The sequence below is a fragment of the Zosterops lateralis genome (genome assembly GCF_965231275.1).
Source record: "Zosterops lateralis genome assembly, chromosome: Z".
NCBI lineage: Eukaryota > Metazoa > Chordata > Aves > Passeriformes > Zosteropidae > Zosterops > Zosterops lateralis.
Window position 1 is genome coordinate 32,157,467 of NC_139800.1, and position 22,724 is coordinate 32,180,190.

Consider the following 22,724-nt stretch of genomic DNA (forward strand, 5'->3'; position numbering starts at 1 on the left):
CAAACAAAGAAGCAAAATTTTCATCTCTACATTAATAAATGTTAACAAAAGTTTTCTTGTAAACTAACCACGGTTAATAAACACAAAACTTCTTTAAAAGATAAAAGCTTGTGACCAGTGCCTTCTTCACAGGAACTGCATGACTGAATATGAATTTGTCTCCTTGCCTGCTTGAGGTAGTGCTTTATAGACAAACCTATCTACAGCAGGCATGCTGACTCACATTTCCTGGCCACACAACAGCTCATTTCATGGTGACATTGCAATTCCAAGGCTCAGCCAGCAATCTTGTCCTGGAGCAGCTCTACCAGAGCTATGGTGAACATTGCTAGCCTCTGCACCCTGCACCACTTCAGGCTTTAACTCATTCAAATGAGAGCCTCAGCCACCACAAAAGACAGCCACCACTCTTCTAACCTGACTGCCAGGGTACTCAGGTCCTCACAGGAAAGCCTGTCGCCTCCGTTCATGGGACTGTCGCCTCTCTCCACTGCCCCATGCTGAGGCTGCCTCTGCAGGAGCAGGAAAAGATGTTCTCGTTTTGTGTCTGCGTCAGAGATGAGAATGTGTCCTTCTGTAATAGGGGTCATGCCGCCCTCTTCCACTCTCAAATGGGTTGTAAAAACCTGTAGGGAGGAGAAATTGGAACAGTCTGGGCTGCTCACCCCTAAAAATACACCAAACAGGGTTATTGCCATTTGATCTGCTATAAGAATGTGTGATATCTTTTTAAAAGTTCCTAAGGATATACTCTTTTCTACTGTGTTAGAAAAAGATAAGGAAATTACCAACAGTGGGCTATAATGTGTGCATCCTAGTTCTTGTCCCATTCCTGGAGGCTTCTGACCACCATAGGCAATAAGCAACATAAAATATAGGGATGCAGTTTTGCTAACCAAAATGCAATGTACATGTGTCTGTATAGATATACAGATGCCAAAGGTAGTCCTCAGCTTAGCAAAAAAATCACACACTTACCAGACTTTACTTTATACTTCTATCCCAAGGCAAGTTTTGTGCAAAACTCTGAAACCCCAATCTCACAGAAAAATCACTTTTTATCTCAGTAAAATCAGAACATTTTTCTGCATTTCTGTTTCTACCCAAAGCAATTTCCAAGTCCTTCCTTCTAACTTTCACCACCATCCTACCACTGGGGCTTGATTGTCCACAGGAAGAATTGTAATATTGAAGCAGATCCCATACAAAGTGCCTCCATGCTGATTGCTGACAGAAAAAATAAACTGGACTTGCTGAGGTTCAGGTCCAATGTCCTCCAAGGGTGGCATATAAGCAACTTTCATATAGTTCACAGCATGCTACAAAAAGAGAAGAAGGGTGCATGTAAGAGGAGATAATGGGGGTATCCATAACCCATTAGGGAGTACCCATAATGATGTTAGGAATCTTTATCATCCCCTGTTTAGGTGTTATCCAGCCATCAAAATAAATTTCAGAAATTTTGCATGTACTTTTTAGCTGCTAGCCATACCTTGGTTAAATGCATCTTTAGGTATAAATTAGGTGGGTACAGGTTCAAGTACTCAAACCTATAGCAAAAAATACCGATGTGGTTTAGAAGTGATGGCAGAGGTGATAGTCTGTACTTCTTTATATATCGCTTCAAAAATGCTCGTTCAAGGATCTTTTCTGACTGTGACTTTAAAATAAAAAATTAATAAAAGCTAACATCTCCCACAGCAGCTGAATTTGCCCTTATCAATGTGAATAGTAACTGCATGTCCTGTGTTTCATGTCGAGGACAGGCCAGTGATAAGAAGATCAAAATCTTGCATCCAGATACCCATATTAGGCACACAGTTAAGGATCTGAGGGTCAGAGCTCTCATTATGGCACTGCAATGATCATTCTGTAACTTTAACCATACAGCAGAATATAAAACAAGACACTTTAGTAATACTCATTTTTCAAACTACAGAAGCATGAAAGCTGAACTACAAAATCCTGAAAAAAGTCTATTCCAGCCTATTCCATGCTGTACTACATCTTCTGGTGAAAACACTGAGATGAAGCATCACTGAGATGAACTGTCTGAAGTCTCATTTCTACATTTTATGTACTTTTTTACTCCTCTTACATCATGTGAAGCCAAATTCAGCCTACCCAAGCAACTGTAGCCCCTCCTTCGTTTAGAACATTTGTGTTTACATAATTGCAAATCTGAAGCAGGATAGAAATTTGTTTTAAAATCTGGCATTGGAATAGCAGAGTTTTGAGCTTCTTAAGCAGAGCTTGTGATAGGAGCAGAGCTGCTCCTCAGTTTTCAACTCCTGTTTTCTTGTCAATTAAAAGCTGTACGCTTGTAACTTTTGAAAATTGTTTAGAATTCATTCTGGTATCAGGTAACATAACAAACCTGAGTAAATGACCGCAGTGCAAGAGCAGCAGGATCCTTGACCAATTTGGGGATGGTGTCCACCATAAACAGTTTCCCAGCATCTGAGTAGCTAACAAAAATATGTGTGTCACATCTTGGCTAGCAATACCAAAGAATAAAAATAAAAATAAAAATAAAAATAAAAAAAATAAAAAAAATAAAAAAAAATAATAATAAAAAAAAAAATAAAAAAAAAAAAAATAGCCACATAGCCCAGTCATGCATTTCAAATTAGCTTCACACTTCCAACTGTGTTGAAAGGAAAAACATTTTCTTTTCTTCCATTCTTGTTATCCATTTAAACATTATCACAGAAAACTGACCAAAAGAATTACTTTTCAGAGCGATCACAAAAAATATTCTCATAACTTATAATAAAGTTCAGGATTTGCTGCAAGTGTGTCTCTACACACCCGATACCATTTACACCACCTGCAAGTAGTCCATCACATTCTTATTACTTGCACACCCGTATAAGTAGAAAAATACATTATTTCTAGTTACATGCCTCTTATAAACTCTAAAATTAACCAGTTTTCAGCAAGACAGCCTTCCAAAAGCAGTAAAAGGCAAACTGGATAACTGTGTGGCCATTTGACTGATTAGGGAAACAGCCTTCTCCCCCAGATACATAATGAACCTTTGCTGCTTGAGGTCAAAATTGAAAGTTTTGATCTTCAGCTTAAACTGTACAATGTCTGGATTAAAAACTTTTCATTTAGCAAATTGTTGCTGATGCTCTAATGAGATTACAGCAACAGGGATGTACACGGCTACTACACCCATTCATTTCGTGCCTCCCTTGCTCCCACAGCATGTTCTGCCTGTTTCTGCTCCACATCTTCCTTCTCCACAACCAGGAGTGCCTGATACATATTCTGGAAAAAGCTGCAGCACCTCTTATTCTCAGTCTGGGGCAGGCACAGGTCAGCCACATTCTAACACTTAGGAGAGATGTTGTGACTTGTGCTTGAGGTTGTGTGGGAACCCACTAGTCAGTATAAAATGCACATCAAACAAAAAGAAAGAGAATATTTCACAATATTTCCTGCTTGTTATTCCTTGTTCAACTATGCATTACGTATTTTTTGTTACTCTGTGTATTACTCTGTTGCTTCAGGCTCTAGCTTACCCTTAATCATCAACAGGAGAGCTGCTATTGTCACCTGCACTTTCAACAAATGAAGAACTTGAGGCACAAGTTCTATGTTACTGCCACTGAAGCTGCTCCTCTTACATGGGTTATTCCCCTGTCCCACATGAAAGATATGTCAGATTGCACCTACCCACGGGTGCAAGAGAAAAATGGGGAAGTGGTTATGGTGTATGTGAGCTCCCTGTCTTGCTCTTCCACATCTGTGAAGTGGAGATGTTTCTTAGTTAGGTGAGAAATCTCAGTCTCCTTAACAACCAGGTGACGAGTCACTCCTGGAGCTTCTCTGGGTAGCTGGTCATCCACAGGGATAATATGAACCATCATCACCTGGAATTGGGGAGACAGTAGAACCATCAGCCATTCCTTTCAGGAAGAGAATGTCACAAGTAGCAGTTATACCAACATGCACTCAGAAGTAGATCACTAGTCTATGAGATACAGGATGTGGCTGTCATCCCATGTCACCATCACATGAGTAATGGAGGTAAAGTAAAATAATAGTTAAAGGTGAAGATTTTGAATCTTAGAGGTTTCCCTTTAAATGCAAAGTTAAATTCAGTATGTTGGATTCTTGCATGAAAAAAAGTAGTCTATTCTCAGTCAACTTCAGAAGAGTTGTTTAATTTGTTTTTACTGTCTCCAAATGCAATTTATTTTCAACATTTCATTTTATAATACAGGAAGAAACTTTTTCAATTAACTTGTCTCTATTCTGCCAGGGAGAGAATTACCCCGTTGAAAGCAAGAACAAGAAATAGCCCTGAAGAACACTGTTTGTGGTGATGACTGTCATCAGAAAATGTCTATACCAGTTTTATTTGAAAGCCTGTCAGCACATGAAAGATACCAGCCATTTGAAGAAAAAGATCAGGATACTGAAAAGATGCTTCCATTTCATACCTGTGGCTCAGAGAGATTTGGAGGGTCATGACTATCACATAGCACAAACTCAAAGGAATCTTCAAATACTTCTCCTCCCAAATGATGGTAATAAATGATTCCATTAAATAGATCCCTCTGAAGAAAACTGTTGACAGAATACCCTGTTGAAATGGAGAATACATCTTCCATTGAACACTCTATGATTTTAATACTACATTAAAGTTATGCATTAGCTGTGCAAGTAATTGGGGAAGTATAATGTCCTTTTTTTCACCCAAATGAAATGTCCTTGTAATGTTCTCTCATTGTCTTCCATGTTCTCTGAAGATCACCAACAACTTATTTTCTGTGTCAATTAAAGGTCATTCAAAAAATGAAGCAACACAGCAAACAGGCTGAAAGCCCTGTTCATAAGCCAGAAGAAAATTTGTAGGACTAGCAGCCTCTACAACCTAGCACAAGAATTTCTGGGTTGTTACATAAAAGGAAAGCTTTCTCATCATTTAGCATAATTAGCATCATGTATTATCTCTGCATGTATCCTTGAATGTAGACTAATTCCTGCCTAGCCCAATACTTTTTCCAGAGAAAAGTACTGGAAAGGAAAATAGACTCAGAATGGAAGTATTGCAGGATAAATTGTGCGTACAGGAACAGTTATTCTAGTACAGAGACCAACATTAATTAGTGATTGGGTTTTACACTACAATGAAAGAAGTCCAAATTTGCCATTATTTGTCCTGAGCCAAAATAACATCTAACTGTAATATTTACTGTATTTTTAAAAGGAAGAGACAAATAAAAGCGTGCTTTTGTGGGCATGCTCCTTTACCTATCAAGTTTGGTCCTGGTTTCTTCATGATTTCTCCAGCCTGTGATGGCTTGGTAATATTGAATAGTATGTAGTCATCACTGGAATCCATGTCAGAAGCATGAAGCATGGAGCCCTGAATCAGGATTGTCTGTCCCTCATGAACTTCAATAACCACATTGCTGATCAGAAATGGAGGGCTATCATCCTTAGGGAGGATATTTATTGGAAATTTATGGCGAATACTGTGGGGGCCATCAAAAATTCTAAATACCACAAAGTCCTTAGTAGAATCACTGTCATCATGATGGTAGTGAACAACTCCAGCCTGAATGTCAGCGACAGTGAACATGAATCCTTTCCCTCCTGTCAAAACAGTGGGAGAAAACACAGAAAAAATGTGTAGTTCAGCCCAGAGAAGTATCTTTCCACTAACATGAAGATTATTGAGGGAAAGGAATGAACAATCTATTGCAAACTAGAAAAATCAAATGTGACTTCACCTACCAAAAATAAGTTTGTAGGAGTTGGAATAGCTAATAAGAATGCAAAATTGGCAACTGTGACAGCAGAGAAAATCCTTCAAACATCACTGAAGATAACTGCAGGCATCAAGAATTTTTAACTGTAATTGTTTCCACTTTAATTTCAACCTCTAATTTCTTATCAGAGCATTTTGCATGCATTTTAGGCATCAAAGAGTATAGTATTTATAATTAAAGATCAGGATTTCATTGCAAGTAAAATGCAGTGATGTGGGGATTTGAGTATATTGAGGTTATTGTCTGTGATAAGACAGTTTTATACCTCTGCTTCACTAGAAATGTTATGCATACAGACAAATACACAGGCAAATTAAAGGACTCAAGGACTGCAAGCTGGTGCTAAAAACGTATGATCTCCCCAGGGCCACCAAGAAAAGAAGCCATGCATTCCTCTAAGGTTTTACAAAAAAAGACAGTTGCTAAAAATTGTGGCAATGTTTTCCTTGGCATGTACCTAAGCAGACAGAAAAAAGAGAATAAGGCGCAGTCACTGAAGATAAAATATCCATCTCTGGTTGGCGCGTGGTAGGCTGAGAAACCCTCAAAATCAGTATCCAAGGGCAGGACTGCCACCAGGAGATGGCCCTGACTGGCTGCACAGTCTCCCTAAGACTCTCTCTGGAGCTGAACCCACCTAGCACTGCTGACACTACACAGTTCCTGTCTGTAGCTTTGCAGGAGGATGATCTTGCAGACACACAACTGCTTGTCAGGAGTTTCCTGAACTTAGGTTTACTTCTGAATAGTTTCTATGTTTGCTATATTCAAAACACCAGCTTTCCTTTTCTTTCAATAATTTTATGTTCTTAGGTTATGCATTTTACATGAACTCATTTAACTTTCAAAAAAACTTAGCCACTTGAGAGTGGCAACATGTTCCCATCCTGCCAAGAGCAAAGTGATTTCCATTACATAACCTTTTTTCCCAAGCACTGTGGTGACTTGTGCTGCAGAGCAAAACTAGTAATATTGATAATGCAGAAGGCTGATGAGTTATAAGCCTAATTTATTTCACTTTTTGAAATAAACCTTAAAGCTCCCAGTAACAAATTTATCCAAATGTTGTCTGTATTTGCCAACAAATCAAAATCACTTGGTATTCCATAACATCTGCAAGCAAAAAGGTAAGAACTAAAAATGTATTGACTGTGTTTCTCCTAAATCATGTCTCTCAATGAAAGTGTAGCTGATTTCTTTAAAATTTCCCCTTTGGAGTGTAAACGTACATTAGGAAAGTAAAGGTTTAAATACTGAATTTTTGAACATTCCTGTTTTAATACTCATGCCTAGCATAGTTGTAGCAGGGGAAGGCAGTCAGCAGAGGGAGCAGAGCTGTTGTTTTACCAAAGAGGAGATTTTTCCAGTCTCTGGAGTTAAAATGACCTACCTCTCACTGACAGCCGCCCATGCTGTAAGCCATCAACTGTGACCAAGCGAACATTTTGGATGTCATCATTATCTACAATTTGGAAGTGTTGCCATGTGATGGGTCGGGATTGCCCCTCTAGGAGGTTGAGGCCTGCAAAGGGCAGAGAGTTACGTCAGTGTCAGCACTTAGCACTTCTAAAGGTGTTTCCAACCAGGAAAAAAACCCAGAATGTTTAATTCTAGCTACACATCTACGTGTGAAACGTATTCCAATGGAGGTTTAGATTGGATATTAGGAAATATTTCTACACTGAAAGAGTGATTAACTTTGGAACAAGCTCCTGAGGGCAGTAGTGGAGTCACCATCACTGGAAGTGTTTAAAAAACAAATAGACGTGGCATTCCATGATACAGTTTAGTGGGCATGGTGATATTCAGATGAATATAATTTTGGAGGGTTTTTTCAACCTTATTAGTTCTATAATGCTATGATTCTAAGGCCACCTAAAATCTGATAACAGCTTCCAACACACTTGAATTTGTTCAGTGTCTTTAAGGAATCTTTTTCAGACAAATAACCAATCCTGATGTTGCAGGATGCACCTGGTGCAGGTTGTCTCATCTGCAAGTTGCAAACTGTGCCCTGGGTAGCAGGAAATATCTGGAGCCCCAGGCAAAGAACCATAAATGGGCACGGACCCTTCTTATAAAAAAGGACATAGGGTGTGGCTGGTCACCCAGAGATTGCAGGACCCAACAAGAACAAATATCACCATTGGAACAAGTACACACAGATTGCGGGGGTATAAAAGTCAGGGATTCCTTTGTTCAGGGTCCCTCCCTGGAGACACTCAGTTTGAGCTAATTTTGTGTTGCTGCACCACAGTTAAATTACATGAAGGAAACAGACAGCTAGGATTCCTATATGGGAAACCCAGACTGATCCAGTAACAGGAAGTTGTCTGTTAGTGTGTGTGTGGTGGGTGTCAGAAGTCAAGCAGGACACTGGTCAGGTCACTGGAGCCACTTGCTGTGCATGGCTTCAGTCCCAGCAATGAAATTTGTGATAAAATTGGTGAATCTTGGGTGGTGTAATTGTGGCTCACAGAGGGGGGAATCTGAAAGATCAGGAAGGAAAGTTTCCTTGACATTTGGTTTCCAATTATGTGATAATCTAATGAGGCACATTTCTGGACATTTGCACCAACAGAAGCATTGCACTTGAAATCTCACAATGTCTGAAACCGGGCATTTAGATTCTTTAGTGAGTCTGCAGTTAAAAACGTATGTTTATCTTCCTGAGAGAGGACAGTGTTCCTACTTACTTAGACAGTCATTTTAGGCGAGGTTTCTCTGGAAGACATGAGGTACCTTCTTCTCACCTCCTTTCCTTTTCTACTGTAGGAAAACTGCATTTTCTCCAGTGTTAACTTCTAAGACTGGTTTGACCCTATATATTTTCCTTTAGATTATTAGATAACAATGCACTTCAGATGAGAGACTCTGTTCTCTTTCCAGTGCAGGCATTATAAATATGTTTGAATTAGACTTAACCCTGTGAGGTTTCCAGGCTTTAAATCGCTGATATTATATCATGCCCTTTTTCCAAGTTGTCAGTTTTTGCACGCTTCCGCATTGAACAACACCAACAAGCCTTGGTCTTTCCCACATGCTACCCCACTATTCCTATTCCCCACTATCATATATTTGCCTTTAATTTTCATACTATTTTATATACAGTTCATTCATCAAGAAAATGCTGTATAAATAAATCCTAGTTATCCGGCAACTTCATTTTTTTCTTTATTTTTCATTCCAGTTAAGACATGTAAGACATTAGATTTTTTCCAAGTTGTTGTAACATGTTCCCTCCAAAATGAATATAAGAGAAAGTAGGTTATGCCCCTTCAGTTTAATGATCCTTAGACTCCAGGTGTAAATCTGAATTTTAGAGCTTTGTCAAATATGTGTGTCAAAAATGTTATTAATTCTGAAGCAAAATGAATTTAGCATAAGAGATGTCACCTGTATTCCATGAAACCCGAGGGGCATTTGTATCTGTTGTTCTGATAGAAAGATGCACAGCGATTGGTAAACTCCTTTCAAAGTAGAAGTCATGCACCTCAAACTCCACCTGTTGTGAACACAGATAAATTGCTTATTGAAAACTAGAGACCAAATGTACTTCAAAACACATATAGTATATTCTCTCCTGAGAGATCTTACAGGCATCTGATAATGTTAATAAACAAAACTTGATTTAGCTTCTAAAAAGAGCCATAGTTCTGCACAAAACTGAGTATCTGCTTTCACTCTTTGCAGTGAAATCTATGACATTTAGTTTGTTATGTGTGTAATTTTCATTTTATTTGGAGTACAGTTAAGTCATCAAATATTAGAGAGCTTTTTTTAACTAGTAGTACTAAGAAGTGGAGGAGACATTTCCTACTCTTTTAAAATACATAGGAGCAAAAATAGATATGACAGAAAATATATGCCCTAGTATAAAAAGAAATAAATTTAAAAAAAAATTAAAAATCAAACTCTTGAGTTGTCAGACTACAGAACTATCTAATTCTTGAACCTGCAATCAAACAATGCTAAAAGCAGAACAGAGATGAGGCACTTAAGGAGCAGATATTTTGATAGCATGTCTGGTCCTCACATTAAGGAAACAGAAAAAGGATGTTCCTGGGACAGCCAAGAAAAAAAGTGAGAGAAGTTCCTGTCAGCATCAATTGCTAGTTACTGTTGCTGTTGCTCTGCCTTCCCAGCAACCTTTTCCTACTGATAAGTGCCTTATCAGACAGTTATTTCATAACTTACTCAAGAATGGCTGACAGAAGCCTGATCTCATTCATCATTTGCATCATGCTCCCTGTGTTAGTGACATGCTTTTAGTACTTCCAGCAGGAACAGTTGGGTGGCCCCTTTTTGTTATCCCTAAACCACTGTTATCACAGCAGGTAGGCTGTAAGGGCAAACAGCAATCCTGGCCTTTGACTGGCCCCTCTCTCATGACTTTAAAGATGTCACCTCTGCACAGGTCATAGTAATGTCATGCAGGGAGGGATAAAAGCTCTGTGGAAAAGGCACCACTGATCTTTCCAAAGGCTCTTGGGTAGATGTACAAGTACTGTTATTTCACTATTCCTCTTACTAAAAAAAAATCCATTTTAGAGATTTCTCAATCAGAGGCACTAAAAGGTTTTCAGTACAAAGAAATTCATATGTAGTGAGCAATAAACATCTATTTTGTGTTAGTTAAGATGATGTGTCAGAGGAGAGAGTGATAAAAGAGTTTACTTCTGCTCCTGTACTGCATATAATTTTAAAAACTTTTTTTCCCTGAAAAATATCCCTTGCATATGATTACATTTTAATCTTAAGGAGGCAAAAACCAGCAAATGTTCACACATCCCCCTGTTACCTCATAATTCCTCCTCTCTGTGTGGCTGTTATTTGGAGGTTGATAAGCAATGAGCATGTCGCAGAGATCCTTCCACGTGAAGGAGCCAACAGGTTTTGTGTGGTCAGAGAGGTGAGTGATAAAGCCCTGTGGAGGTGGCTTGGTAATGTTGAATATAAGCAGGGACTTTGGAGTTTCATTGTCTTCAGCATCAATGGTTGTGGTTGTAATAGGGGTCAAAATAAATTGATTTACTTCCAGGAAGAACTTTGCCATTGGGGCAGCTTTAGGTATTTGGTTGGGAACAGCACCTCTAATCTGAACAGAGAGCCATGCATACTCCGTCTACAACAGGAAGAAAACGAGATAACTGAAAAGGCAAAGTAAAGTGAAGAAATAAATTCCATTTCTTTTAGCTTCACATAGCAAATCAGGGTATATGTTAAAGCAATAATTATTTTGAAAAGAAAGATCGAAATATTTTAATTAGCAAATGCCTTAGAGTAAATATTGAGACATCATAAATATGACTTTGAGGTTCACTAGTCTTATTTGTGTCCTTAATTTGGGGCTGAAATTACTTACTTAATTTGATGTGAGTTCAATGAATAACTTTATCTGACAAAAACATGCACACACTATTAATTATTATTAACTGAATGTGTTCACAGAGCTCTTAACTTACTAATTACTGTATATGTTGAAATCAATGCCGATCATGCTGTATAAAAGTTGTGGAATTATGCCGGAATTAATTTTTCTCTTAGGATTAACTACTTATGTCTGACAGTAATCAACCAGAGGTGTTTCTCTCTATCCATAATGATCTAATCATAGAGGCATGGAGATAATGCCTTTCATTAGCTTAATCGGCCAAGTTCTAAGAACTGAAAAAATTTAAAGGGTTCCTATCTCTTTTCAAATGTGACAAGGAGCAAAACACATACTAAAAAAGAAACTACAACACAGGATGACAATCAGACATTATAAACTTGCATAAAAATCTACCTTATGCAGGGTTCTGCTTCTGCTGTCTGACAGATCCAACCTCACAGGGATATAATCAGTGTCAGGTGAGGGGTGGTCAAGGTGTCGATATTGAATGCCCATCCTCAGAAATTCTTCACAGCTCATCTTTTTGTTGTTGATAACTCCTAGTCCCAGTGTACAGCTCCTGTTTCTGCACTGTTGGCCCACGCTGTGCTCTGCAACCCAACAGCAATAGTGAAACAGTTAGCAGAGCAGAAATCAAGGTGGGGAACCTGCCCATGTAGCTAAAGTAACCCTGAGAGAGAGTGATGAAAAGTAGGTCTCCTTTCCTGACTTAATTTCTCCTGCAGGATTTTCTTTTCAACTGATAATCTTTCAACTCCATCCTCCCTTAGTGTCCTGGTTAGGTGCTGCCTCCAGCCACCACCTGTGCTGTTTCTGCTGACACTTGGCACCCACAAAGCTGTCACATTGGTCCACGTGTCGAGGAGCCAGAAACAGAATCCAGTCAAGGAATTATTGACCCAGATCTGTGATCTGCATGGTGCCTCACTAAAACTTCATGTCCCTTTCATGCCCATGATAGCTCAAGCTGTTCATTACCATAACCCACTGTTACACAGCATGTTGGAAAGAACCCACTGCTGAAGACTTAATCCGCTGCATCTCCTTGAACACACTAATGTGAACAACAAAAGCACATCATACTAGTGCCAGGGAAGAAGCTCCATGGCTGTTCTCCACGAAACTGCTCTTGTTGGATTTTCCTGGAAATAAGCTGGCCATGAGCAGGCAGGTGAGTTTCTGAAGAGATTATGGAAATGGTGCAATCCAGGTTTATCTTCCTGTCATAATCAAAGGTGAGGACATTCTTGTCAATCACCCTAGACAAACCATAGTATTCAGGGACCTCCAAAGCACGGGAGCGCATTTTTATGATGTTACAGTCTGGCTCAAGTAACTTCACATGTAGGGTGAATGTTTCTACAAATGTTTCTGTTTCTGTAAACCTGCAAGTGACAGAAGAAAATTAGTTATGCTTCTTCCCATCTTCTGTTGCCTTGTGATTTGGATAGTGTCCTCTTCTTTGAAAATGAATCACTTGAACCTCTTTCTCTCTTGTGTGCTCAAGCCTTGAATCACCATAAACCCAGACCGTGCTGCCCAAATCCCCCTACTTACAAGCAGGATGTCTGTGTGAAGGAAGAGGTTACTCTCTGTGTACATATGAAAGGGTCTGTCCCTATCAGCAGGATAGCAGAAAATACACAGTACTCTGAAAGTGATGCTTTAAGTTTTAGCTTTCATATTTTTCAGATGCTGTACTGCATTAGTATTTAACTCTGAACTTCATATAAAGTGTTAGCAAGTTCTCGTCAGAATGTAGTTAGACAAAACAATCCTTTTCCAGCCTGAGAATCAAGGACACCATTACAGTTCAGGCCCAAAAAGTATAATGACAGTGAATTGAGGAAAGTAATCTTGGAGGATAGGACTTCATAATCTGAAGCTGTAATTAGACAATTGACCCCCACTATGTAAATGAACCAAAATTTATACAAGTGTGAAAACTCGTGACTCGGAATCCATCTTGAGTCCACCTTGGGTCCATTTAAGATGGAGCCATGGCCGGACACTTGTACTGCACAAGGCCTTTGAAGGCCTTTTAATAAATACTTAATAAATACTTTAATATTTTAATAAATACTTTATTTCTTTAACACTATCTAGCCTCTGTTCCAGGCAGCCTCACAATGCATCAAAAGTACTATTTTCACTTTCCATAGCATAACAGAAAATCATTATACTGGTTTTTTATAATAAGCCAGCAATACATAATACACATTAAATGAGCCTATCTGTAATTCATGGTGAGAAATGTTTCTGTAAACAAATGGTCACTTGTTGACTAATGATGCAGCTACTGGATCTAAGTAGTTGCAGCATGTACAGCAGAACATTCTTTAACTGAAAAAATTTGACTGCTTCCTTTTGCTGAGGTCAGGTGAGCTCCTGGTGACAGTGAAGTGTGACCTGCTGCTGCTGCTTACCTGTACAGCCTAAGCATGACCATGTCTTCATCTAAAATCGGACATCCATAGTGGGTATATTTGACTTCATTAGGAAGGAAGTGACAGTCAAAAACCTAGGAAGGAGAAAGAATAGACTGGCACCACACTGCCAAAGATGTTAACTTCACAGCATCTGTTCCACTTCTCTCCAAGTGCCTGGAATACATCAGACTGAGAAAATTCTTAGTATGTATTCCATTTTTATGGATAGGTATTCACCTGTACTGTAACCTCCCAAAGAGAGTCAGAGTAACCACATAAACATGAGGCTGCCAGCTCTCCACAGTTAGAAGGGCAAAGGTCGTATGTGATTGTTTCATGCTCCTAAGTCCGTCCCCAGTACAACAAATAGTTTGGCATCACCTTCTTTACCACTGCAGCCCGTGGACTTAAGGGTATATTGATATATCCAGCAGTTCATACAACTGCAGTGATGCTGAAAAGCCAGCAATTCCAGCATTATAAATTGAGATTTATTGACTTTTCAAGTTGCTTATGGCAATAGCTTGATTATATAGTAAATCTTGCTTTATGGCCACAAAGACTGTACCACGAAAGTACGACCCAGTGAAATTTCTCTGTTAGAAACTTTTCTAACTCAGAGCTGTTCCCATTTTTTGTGATGCTGCTTTGTAGCAGTAGCTCTTTTCTAGATCAGATGTCATCTTTGTGCCATACCAACATCCAGCCTGAAAATAAGTGTAATCTACAACACAAAAGTAAACAGATATCTGTATTTCCCTACCAGCTAATTCAAAATAGACTAATCCTTACAACACACCTGATATGGGAAAAATTTGTGAGTCTGTCTTGCCACAGTTTAACCATCTAAGGCAGACACTTCTTTCATGCAAATTGATTTATTTAATGGTTGGTTGACTTGTGAAAGCAAGGCAATGAGTAAACATGCCTGACACAAATAGAAAAAAGGATTGCTTTGACAGACACATTCTTTGGAAAATGGATTCGGATTCTGAGGCATACCATTTTCATGTTCTCAAATACTGCAATTTACAAAACTGGCCATTTATAATTCCCATGCAGTATTGTTTTTTTACGGAAACACCAGCAGAAGACTCCTAGCATTGACAAGTCTATGTCTATGTTATCCTTGTGATAACACAGAATCTCTACACAGTCCATGGAGGATGGAAGATGCTCATTTTCATATCTACAGAGAGAAAATGCATATTCTGGCCAGCAAGAAACTAAAATAATTGCATTTTCTAAGTATTTAACTATCAATCTAAATGTCATTTTCATTGCATTTTTTGGGGTATTCACAAATCGTTATATGGACTTCCACAGACTAAAGTGACATCTGTTCAAAATTCACTAACAGACCTAATGAGGCCATAACTAATAGCAATTAATATATGTATGTGGCTGACTGGCTAGCTACTTTTTTATTTTGTTTCCATAAAAAATAGGTAATTTCCTAATGACAATCTTTTTTAAAAATATGGCAAAAGAATCATGAAAATTAAGTGCCTTGCATGAATTTTCTTTGTTTCCCCAACCACTTTAGATGATGGTGAAATGGCTGAGGAACTTTAGTAAGACTCTAAAATGTTGACTGAAGTGTAGCTCATAAAGTCTTTGGATGCTCTGACTTTTAGTGTAAAATTTACATAATAATTTAATTCTAAATTAATTGTTAATGCATAGTTACCTGAAGCATGACCACCTCATAACTACTTTGTGGATTTCCACTAAAGGATGTAAGAATTATTGAACTTTGTTTATTTCTAGCCATTACACAGAATAAAACTTACATGCTTCTATAATGGAAGAATAATTAGAGTTTCTCAGATTTCATTATTAGTGAAAACTTCCACTGAAGTTATTCTCAGATGCTCAAGCAATGTGATAATTATTCTATATTCCTAGCAATTTTAAAATTTATTGCCTGCTTTTAACTTTCATCAAGAAATGCATTGTACTAAGTCTTTCCTTTTTTTTTTTTTTTTAAGTGATGAATTAGTTGATTTTCAGTTGATTTCTCTTGGAATAATCTGTGGTATTATGGAAAGTATGCTTGGTTTTATTTGTTGGGACTGCATAGAAAGGAAGGACAAGGACAATTTATGGAAAACAAAATCACTCTCATATGATGAAAGTTGAGACTATGTTGTGGCAGTTTTCAAATGCCTTAGAAATATATGCTCTGCTTTTTTTTCAAAGACAACAAATGTCTTTTTCTTACTTAATGTCCTTTCTTTCTTAGTACAAACTAACATAAAGGAACATGATAGTTAAGTAATCAATTGGTTATGTAGTCTTTTGTGATATTCTACAAAAATGGAAAAAATTCAGAAGTAGTTATATGGTATGTTATTTTAAAGAAAAAATAAGTATATCATATACAAAACCCACTCATACTTTAGTTTCAGAAGCTTAATGTTGTACAATGAAAGTAAGATTCTTCACTGTATAAATCAGTGTAGAGCTCTCAAAGTCAATAGGATTTTTATTACATAAGGATGTTGTGGGAGACAAGGCCAAAGGGATTACAGAAGTCCAGAAAAAAGACATCTGAGCCCTTCTCTTGCCCACTGATGTAGTCACTCCATCATAGAACGCCACTGCATTGGTCAGGCAGGACTTGCCCTTGATGAAGCTGTGCTGGTGTCCTGAGTCACCTCCCTGTCCTCCCTGTGCCTTAGCACATCTTCTAGGAAAGATCTACCTTTTTTAAGGATAGGGTACTGTATGTTCCTTTTTCCAGTCTGGAAACTGGGATTTCAGCCATGACTTTTCAAATATCATGGAATGCGCCTTCATAACTACATCAACCAGTTCCATAAGGACTCTGGGATGCGTCTCACTGGATCCAGTCATATCAAGGAATCAATGTCCTTATTTTTAAGATATCATTAGTTCCACATCTTAATTAGTAATAAGGGATTAGAAAATTTAGAACCTTTCCACAAAGGTTTGCTACCACTGATTGACAGTGAGTTTATATGTGTATTGAGATGAAACACAATCTGCTTTGCAAAAAGAAACATCTGGTTTATATTTCCCTATATGTTTTCCTTTTGTATGAACGGGCAACTCTAATTGTCTATAAATTCACTGGGTAAGACAAAGGAAATCTAAATCTTTTCCTAATTACTGTTGAGCTTTAGTTTTTTTCCACTTCAACTGCTTTTCAATTGCAATTTATAATTAAATTGTCATACATTCCTAGAACATTACTCAATTCAATGGTAGTAAACCAGATCATAGCAGACACACTTCCTGGCTGCAGAATTTCCTGTAGAAGGATCATGAGTGGCACAAGGAGATCAGGACTCCTAACTTTTTTTCAGGAATGGTGAAAGCCCAGGCACTCTCTCCAGCCGGGTGCCCTAGGGCCACCTGGCCAACAGAGCTCTTCCCTCCACATGACTGCCTGCAGCTTCCACACTCAGTTGCCTGGGCACAAATTCGGGCCATGCAAGAACAGCTACTTAACAGAAGTGGGGCTGGGAGAGGGGAAGTAGTTTGAAAATTAAGGTGAAGAAAATCCGCATCTCCTGGGATCTCTTGAAAAGGGCCATTAGCTGTGTGCCTGAAACATGCTGGGTTACATAGGACAAAGTGGCTATTTCAAAATACCTGGGTCCCACTGCACATAGAGGCTGAGGCAGAAATTGAAAACAAAGTTACTCCTCAGCCAGACAGATTGCGTACAGAAGAGGTTCCCCATAGCTTTCATATGCAGGTCCCTCTTTTTCTCCTCTCCTTTAGATTGGATGTTATGAAAAAATTCTTTAGTGGAAGGCTGGTCAGGCATTAAAACAGGTGCCCCAAGGAAGTGGTGGAATCACCATACTGGGAAACATTAAAAAATTGTATATGAGTAGGTCTTAGGGACATGGTTTAGTAGCACACCTGGCAGTGCTGAGTTAATGGTTGGACTCAATGTTCTTCGAGGTCTTTCCAGCCTTAATGATTGTAGGAGTCAAGGAACAAGGTATGCAGAGGAAGTAGAGGTGGGGTACTATGGTCAGTGCCCCTATGCTAGCAGAAAACAAGCCCTGGGTAATTTCAGCAGATGCACTACACTACTCAAGGCCAGACTCTAGAGAAAGATCAGACACTGTCCTGCCCATCACCTTCTGTTTCCCTGGTATGCCTCAGCTCCTTAGGAATGCCAAATCAGCTGAAATACTTGTCAGTGATTTAAAAAAAAAAAAATAATACTGATGACCAAGACAGAAGTTTTGAAAAATCTGTTGAGACTGATGCTCCTTCACCTATCTTCACAGAAGCCACCAAAAACCCTGGAAAGAAGGTTAAAAACTATATTCATATACAAGCACATAAAAGTGTATGTTGTGGCACAATCCAGAATTTTTCAAAACACCCAAATCTGCTTGGTTATGAATCATAAAAACCGCTTAGCTTCTGTCTATAACATTATAGAAGTATTACATTACATCTTCATGACAACTACTTTCAAGTTTTTCCTGCTATAACTCAGGTGGGGCAATTTGTAAAGCCGATGAGTAGCAGAATGGTAATATGTTAAATATATTTCATTATTCCTACAAGCTTGACATTTGAACAGAAAACAGGGGAGTTTAAATGTATTTGCCATCTGCTAACAATTTGGCTGTTGCAGACCAGGACAAACAATGCTGTACACAATGTTCTTATTGAATGTGATTATTTTTTTCTTAATTGCTCCTTAAGTGGAGGCTCCATGACTAAAATTCAAAATGCTGTAGTGAGTAATGCATTACTCAAGGGGCACTGACTACCCTCTTAGGAGGAAATATAAGGAGCTGAGAGACTGGAGGACATCTCCTAACTGGAAGTTTTGAAATACTCATTCTTCATTTGTGAAAGGAGACTGACCAGACTCACTTCTGTGCACTTGTGCTACTGAGCTCAGCTTTTGGATTTCAGGGTTGCAGTTCTCTGCCAGCTGCCTACTTAAGCAAAAGGCTGAATCTCACACACCATTCAATTTCATGCATTTTAGTCACTATCCAAAAGAAGAACAAAAATCAGTAAAGCATCTCTTTTTAGTTCCTCCCAGACCTGTACACTCAAACCAGCAAAACAGAGCCGAAATACCTGTGGAGTGAGTTTCCCAACCCTCTGTGTTATTGGCTCATTAATCACAACTTCTACTTTGCAGGCATCCTTCTCTCTGGGGATGGAAAACTTGAGGTCTTCTTCTGAGAGAAAGACAGACTGTCCCTTCATCACTTTCACCCCAAGGTTCACACTAATAAAGGAGGAGCACACAACTCTTAACATGACAGGCAGCAGTAGAATCAACCAGTTTTTCTCAAAGGGCTTCATATTATAAAGGAGTGTCAGCCTTTTTCTCCAGTGAAAAAATTTCTTAACAAAAGGAGTCTTCTTCCTCCACCAGCAGATTTTCACCATATAATGCAGGCATTATTAGTCGCAGGTAAAAATGTATGACATATTTACTATTAATAGGCTCTCCTTTACTGAAATTCGGGCAGTTATTGGGCAGATATTTACAAAATATCCTTAAGTTTTTATAAAATTCATTGGTCAAGCCCGACAAAATTATGAATTTCTGCTCAGAGTCCTTTCAAGGTTTGTCAATCCTGAAAAAAATTAAGAAAAAGAAAATTGCTTTAAGGGATTGGGCAACTACAGGAATAAAAGATAAAACAACAAGCACACAGAGAATACTTCCACCATTTCTGACAATTGCAGTTCATTTCAAGCAGCAGATTGACTTCACCTTTGAATACCATTTAGTGCACACATGCCCAGAAAATAGCAGACAACCCCAAAATCTGAGAAAAAATTCAACAGAAATAAAGAATACAAGATAATATGGAAAATAAATTACACAAGTTTCTCATGCCCCTAGCTACAGTTACTCTTCATCTTTCATGTTTATAACCTCATAAGAAAAGAAAAAATTTTTGACATTAAACAAGCACTATTGAAATTCTTTGAAAAGCCTAATTTCTACAATCCTGCAAAGTCACTGAAGCTACAGCACAAAGAATAGGAAGTGATATTGATTTAATTAAATGTGAGAAGATCATAGGAATTTCAAGCCAGTAAAGTGTCAACATTCCTTTAGGTTTTGTAAATAGTTAATTCCCTGGCTACTAATTTGCCTTAAGACCAACAGTGAACTTTCCTGAAAATGAATTTTAAAAACCCCTCACAGGTCTTAATTTTCTTTGTTGTTGTTAACAGGCAGGTGTTCACTCCACTGTTTCCAGCAGAATGACCTTCTGAGCAGCCTGACCAGCCATGTATCCACCCAGTTTTAAATTTCACTGAAACTGGCAGTTCAGAAAATCTGTAAAATTATTCACTTCCTAAAGTTAAACAAGACAGATCCACTCAATTCACCACATATTTAAGATTGAAGACACTGAGACTCATATGCATGTTAAGTTAGATGTATGTTGACTATGTGATCTGGAATGCAAATTTTAACTCTAGTTTTCTAGGTATTTATCTGAAAGTCTTTCCATTTTGGTTTAAAATATTGCAGCCATACCAGTCTGAAAAAAAATCTGAGAGACAATGTAGAATTCTAGCTGGTGGAAAAGGAATAAAATCCATGACAGAACATTCAAAGAAAATAATTAGAAATTTTAGATTCAGACTAGGACGTGGCAAAGTGCTAAGAGACAGTATATGGCTCTGGCACATAGATCTGGTTGTTTACATCTCATGACAATAACTCTCTGCTTCATAAGCAGGCTGAGGCTTAGATTTATGGTGCAAAATAACTTTATTCACAGACATTTTCTTACATGGCACCTCATCAGAAATTATTAAATTAAAGCCTGGATAGTTTTGATTTTCTCCACTCCAATCTGGATAGCTTTCATAAAACATGTTCAAGTTGAGAGATAGCTTCATCAGCAGTTTGAAAATGGCAGTCATGCAGAGACGTCTGCATCTTGACTCTGCTACAGCCTAGATTCATCCGTTTCTGGTGCCTGCTTCATAAATCCCAGCACAGAGTACAGCTGTAAATCTTAAGGGGCAGGCAGTGGTTTCTGTGCTGCCCTTTCTTACCCTGCATCAAAAACAGAACAGAAAGTGTACAAGAGGAATCAGGAGAATTTTGATCAATTTCATTGTGGATGTATAAGACATTCTCTGCTACAAATTTGGTCCTGTTGTCACTGTGTATTAGAATCTTGCTTTGACTTCTTTAACTTGCAGACACAGCTCTCCCATCACTCTATGTTTGACCCATATTTCTAGCCACTGGCCTCTATTTGGGTGCTGTAGGACTGTCTCCTGAGGTGGCCAAGTAAAGATCTTGGGAAGTATAACCTCACTTTCTCAATTGCTTATACAATCATAGCAAGATTAAATCGATTCCTTCAGCACATAATGACAATAACAATGAGAAAGTTTTGGGGTGTGTGCCAAGATATTAACATCCTCCCTATCTGTGAAGAAGGTCATTGCTTCAATGAAGTCATGTGTATGCCACATGGTACTTACACTGATTGACAGTGTTCTGCTCTTCAGCAGATATACAACTGCTGGTGATGCCACTGACACATTTTGTGTCTGCTTTGGATTTCCTTACAGTCTCCTTACTTCTCTGCCCTTAATATCACAGCTGAACCCGATTCACCTCTGCTCTTCCTTGCCATGTCACCTGTGTATCCAGAACGGACATACAGCTAAGGGACTGTTTAATTCCAAATGCACCACAATATTTCAGATAGACTTAGTGGCCTAATGACATAATGGTATTCACGAACAACACAGAGGGAGAACCAGTATTATGAAATTAAGTTGTTTTCTCATCAGCTTTCTAAGGGTCTGTCTATATGCCAAAACAACTGAAACAACTGAACAACTCCAGGTGCACTGTGTGAGTACAAGCTCACAGAAAGCTACCAGCTTTGGTCCCAGAATTAAAACATTCCTGTCAGTTCACTGATATTTCATATACTAGTTCTTATCTCTCAGTGGGGATGGAGCACATGATTTATGAGGAGAGGCTGACACAGCTGGATTTGTTCAGCCTGAAGAGGAGAGGCCTTATTGTTTATTTTTAGACTTTTAACAGAAGAGCGCCTGCAGCACAAGGAAGAGACATACAACCACTAAAATAGCAAAGTTTATTTAATAAACAACTAATCAAGGCCTGAGTTGCTTGATGTAACTTAAAAGCCAGATTTGGCATAAAACTGGCTTTTCTTGGAGAAAGAAGTGGGTGTAGTCATCTGCAGAGGTCCTTTTCACCCTAAATCTCATGCTGACTCTAAGCTGAAAAGACAGAGCCATCTGACTACTAGGATCTAAATTAATTGCCTGGTGGGTTTTTTTGCAAAACACAGCATTATGTCCTGCCACCTGTCCAGTAATTCCCTTGAGATCCAATATAAACCCATACTGGTAAAAAAAAAAATGTGGCAACAAGCAAAGAGACCTCCTTTCCCATAATTAGAGGCAGATTCACCTAGCTGGCTCTGAGATCTGGAAGCCGGGAAGATACATCCTGAAGATGTGCCTAAGGCATTGAACAAGGGACACTTGGCAAGGGGAATTCTAAGGACAAGGCAAGGTGAACTCTAAAGAGCTAGTCATCTGCTGGCAACTCCTGCTCACTCAGCAGATGAGCCCGGGGGGAAGGCAGAGAGAGAAGAGGCCTCTGAAGATTCAATGAATGCCTCTGTAGAGCTGTCAGAGGAACATACCAAACTGGGGACAATGTAGAGGAGGGTTTCTGTTAAAAATTTCCTCCAAGTGCCAGAACTGGTTTTCCCTCAGGACTGTTGGTGCACATGTGAGAAATGATGCAATAGTTAATTGCAAACATAACAACTGGTGAGTCTGATTCTGAGCAGACCTACATTGATGTAAGTAAAAGATTAATCCAAATTATTTCTAAAATAGTTATCTGCCAACACAAAACAACTGAAAGTAAAATCTGAAACAGTACCAGTAACTCTCAGCTTTAATACCTAAAACTTGACTAAAATACCTGTAATCACAAGTGACCTTGAGCCAAGTCTCAATGACACCCAAAACCTTCATTGGCATTCAGATGAGACTTGAAGAGTTTCTCTGTGTGTGACAAAATCTCTCATTGCCTGGGATAGTTCCCTGAAAAATTGG

At 38.6% G+C, this 22,724-nt stretch overlaps 1 protein-coding gene across 3 annotated transcripts in view; it reads right to left on the bottom strand.

The window, feature by feature from the left end:
- The window catches only part of FREM1 (FRAS1 related extracellular matrix 1), a 64,903-nt gene that overhangs the window by 40,162 nt on the left and 2,017 nt on the right, over positions 1–22,724 (bottom strand). For 2 of the 3 annotated variants that reach the window (XR_014592503.1, XM_083883664.1), the window contains exons 2-14: positions 18,702–19,210; positions 13,611–13,705; positions 12,268–12,569; positions 11,578–11,774; positions 10,591–10,914; positions 9,186–9,294; positions 7,180–7,311; positions 5,269–5,613; positions 4,455–4,597; positions 3,685–3,881; positions 2,378–2,468; positions 1,152–1,319; positions 418–626 (exon numbers count right to left, since the gene is read on the bottom strand). Coding sequence is in view for 2 of the 3 variants with exons in the window: in XM_083883664.1 (XP_083739790.1) it covers positions 418–626; positions 1,152–1,319; positions 2,378–2,468; positions 3,685–3,881; positions 4,455–4,597; positions 5,269–5,613; positions 7,180–7,311; positions 9,186–9,294; positions 10,591–10,914; positions 11,578–11,774; positions 12,268–12,569; positions 13,611–13,705; positions 18,702–19,019 (2,630 nt within the window). In the remaining variant the exon portion in view is untranslated. The remainder of the gene's footprint in view (positions 1–417; positions 627–1,151; positions 1,320–2,377; positions 2,469–3,684; positions 3,882–4,454; positions 4,598–5,268; positions 5,614–7,179; positions 7,312–9,185; positions 9,295–10,590; positions 10,915–11,577; positions 11,775–12,267; positions 12,570–13,610; positions 13,706–18,701; positions 19,211–22,724) is intronic. The other variant, XM_083883665.1, reaches the window with a different exon arrangement.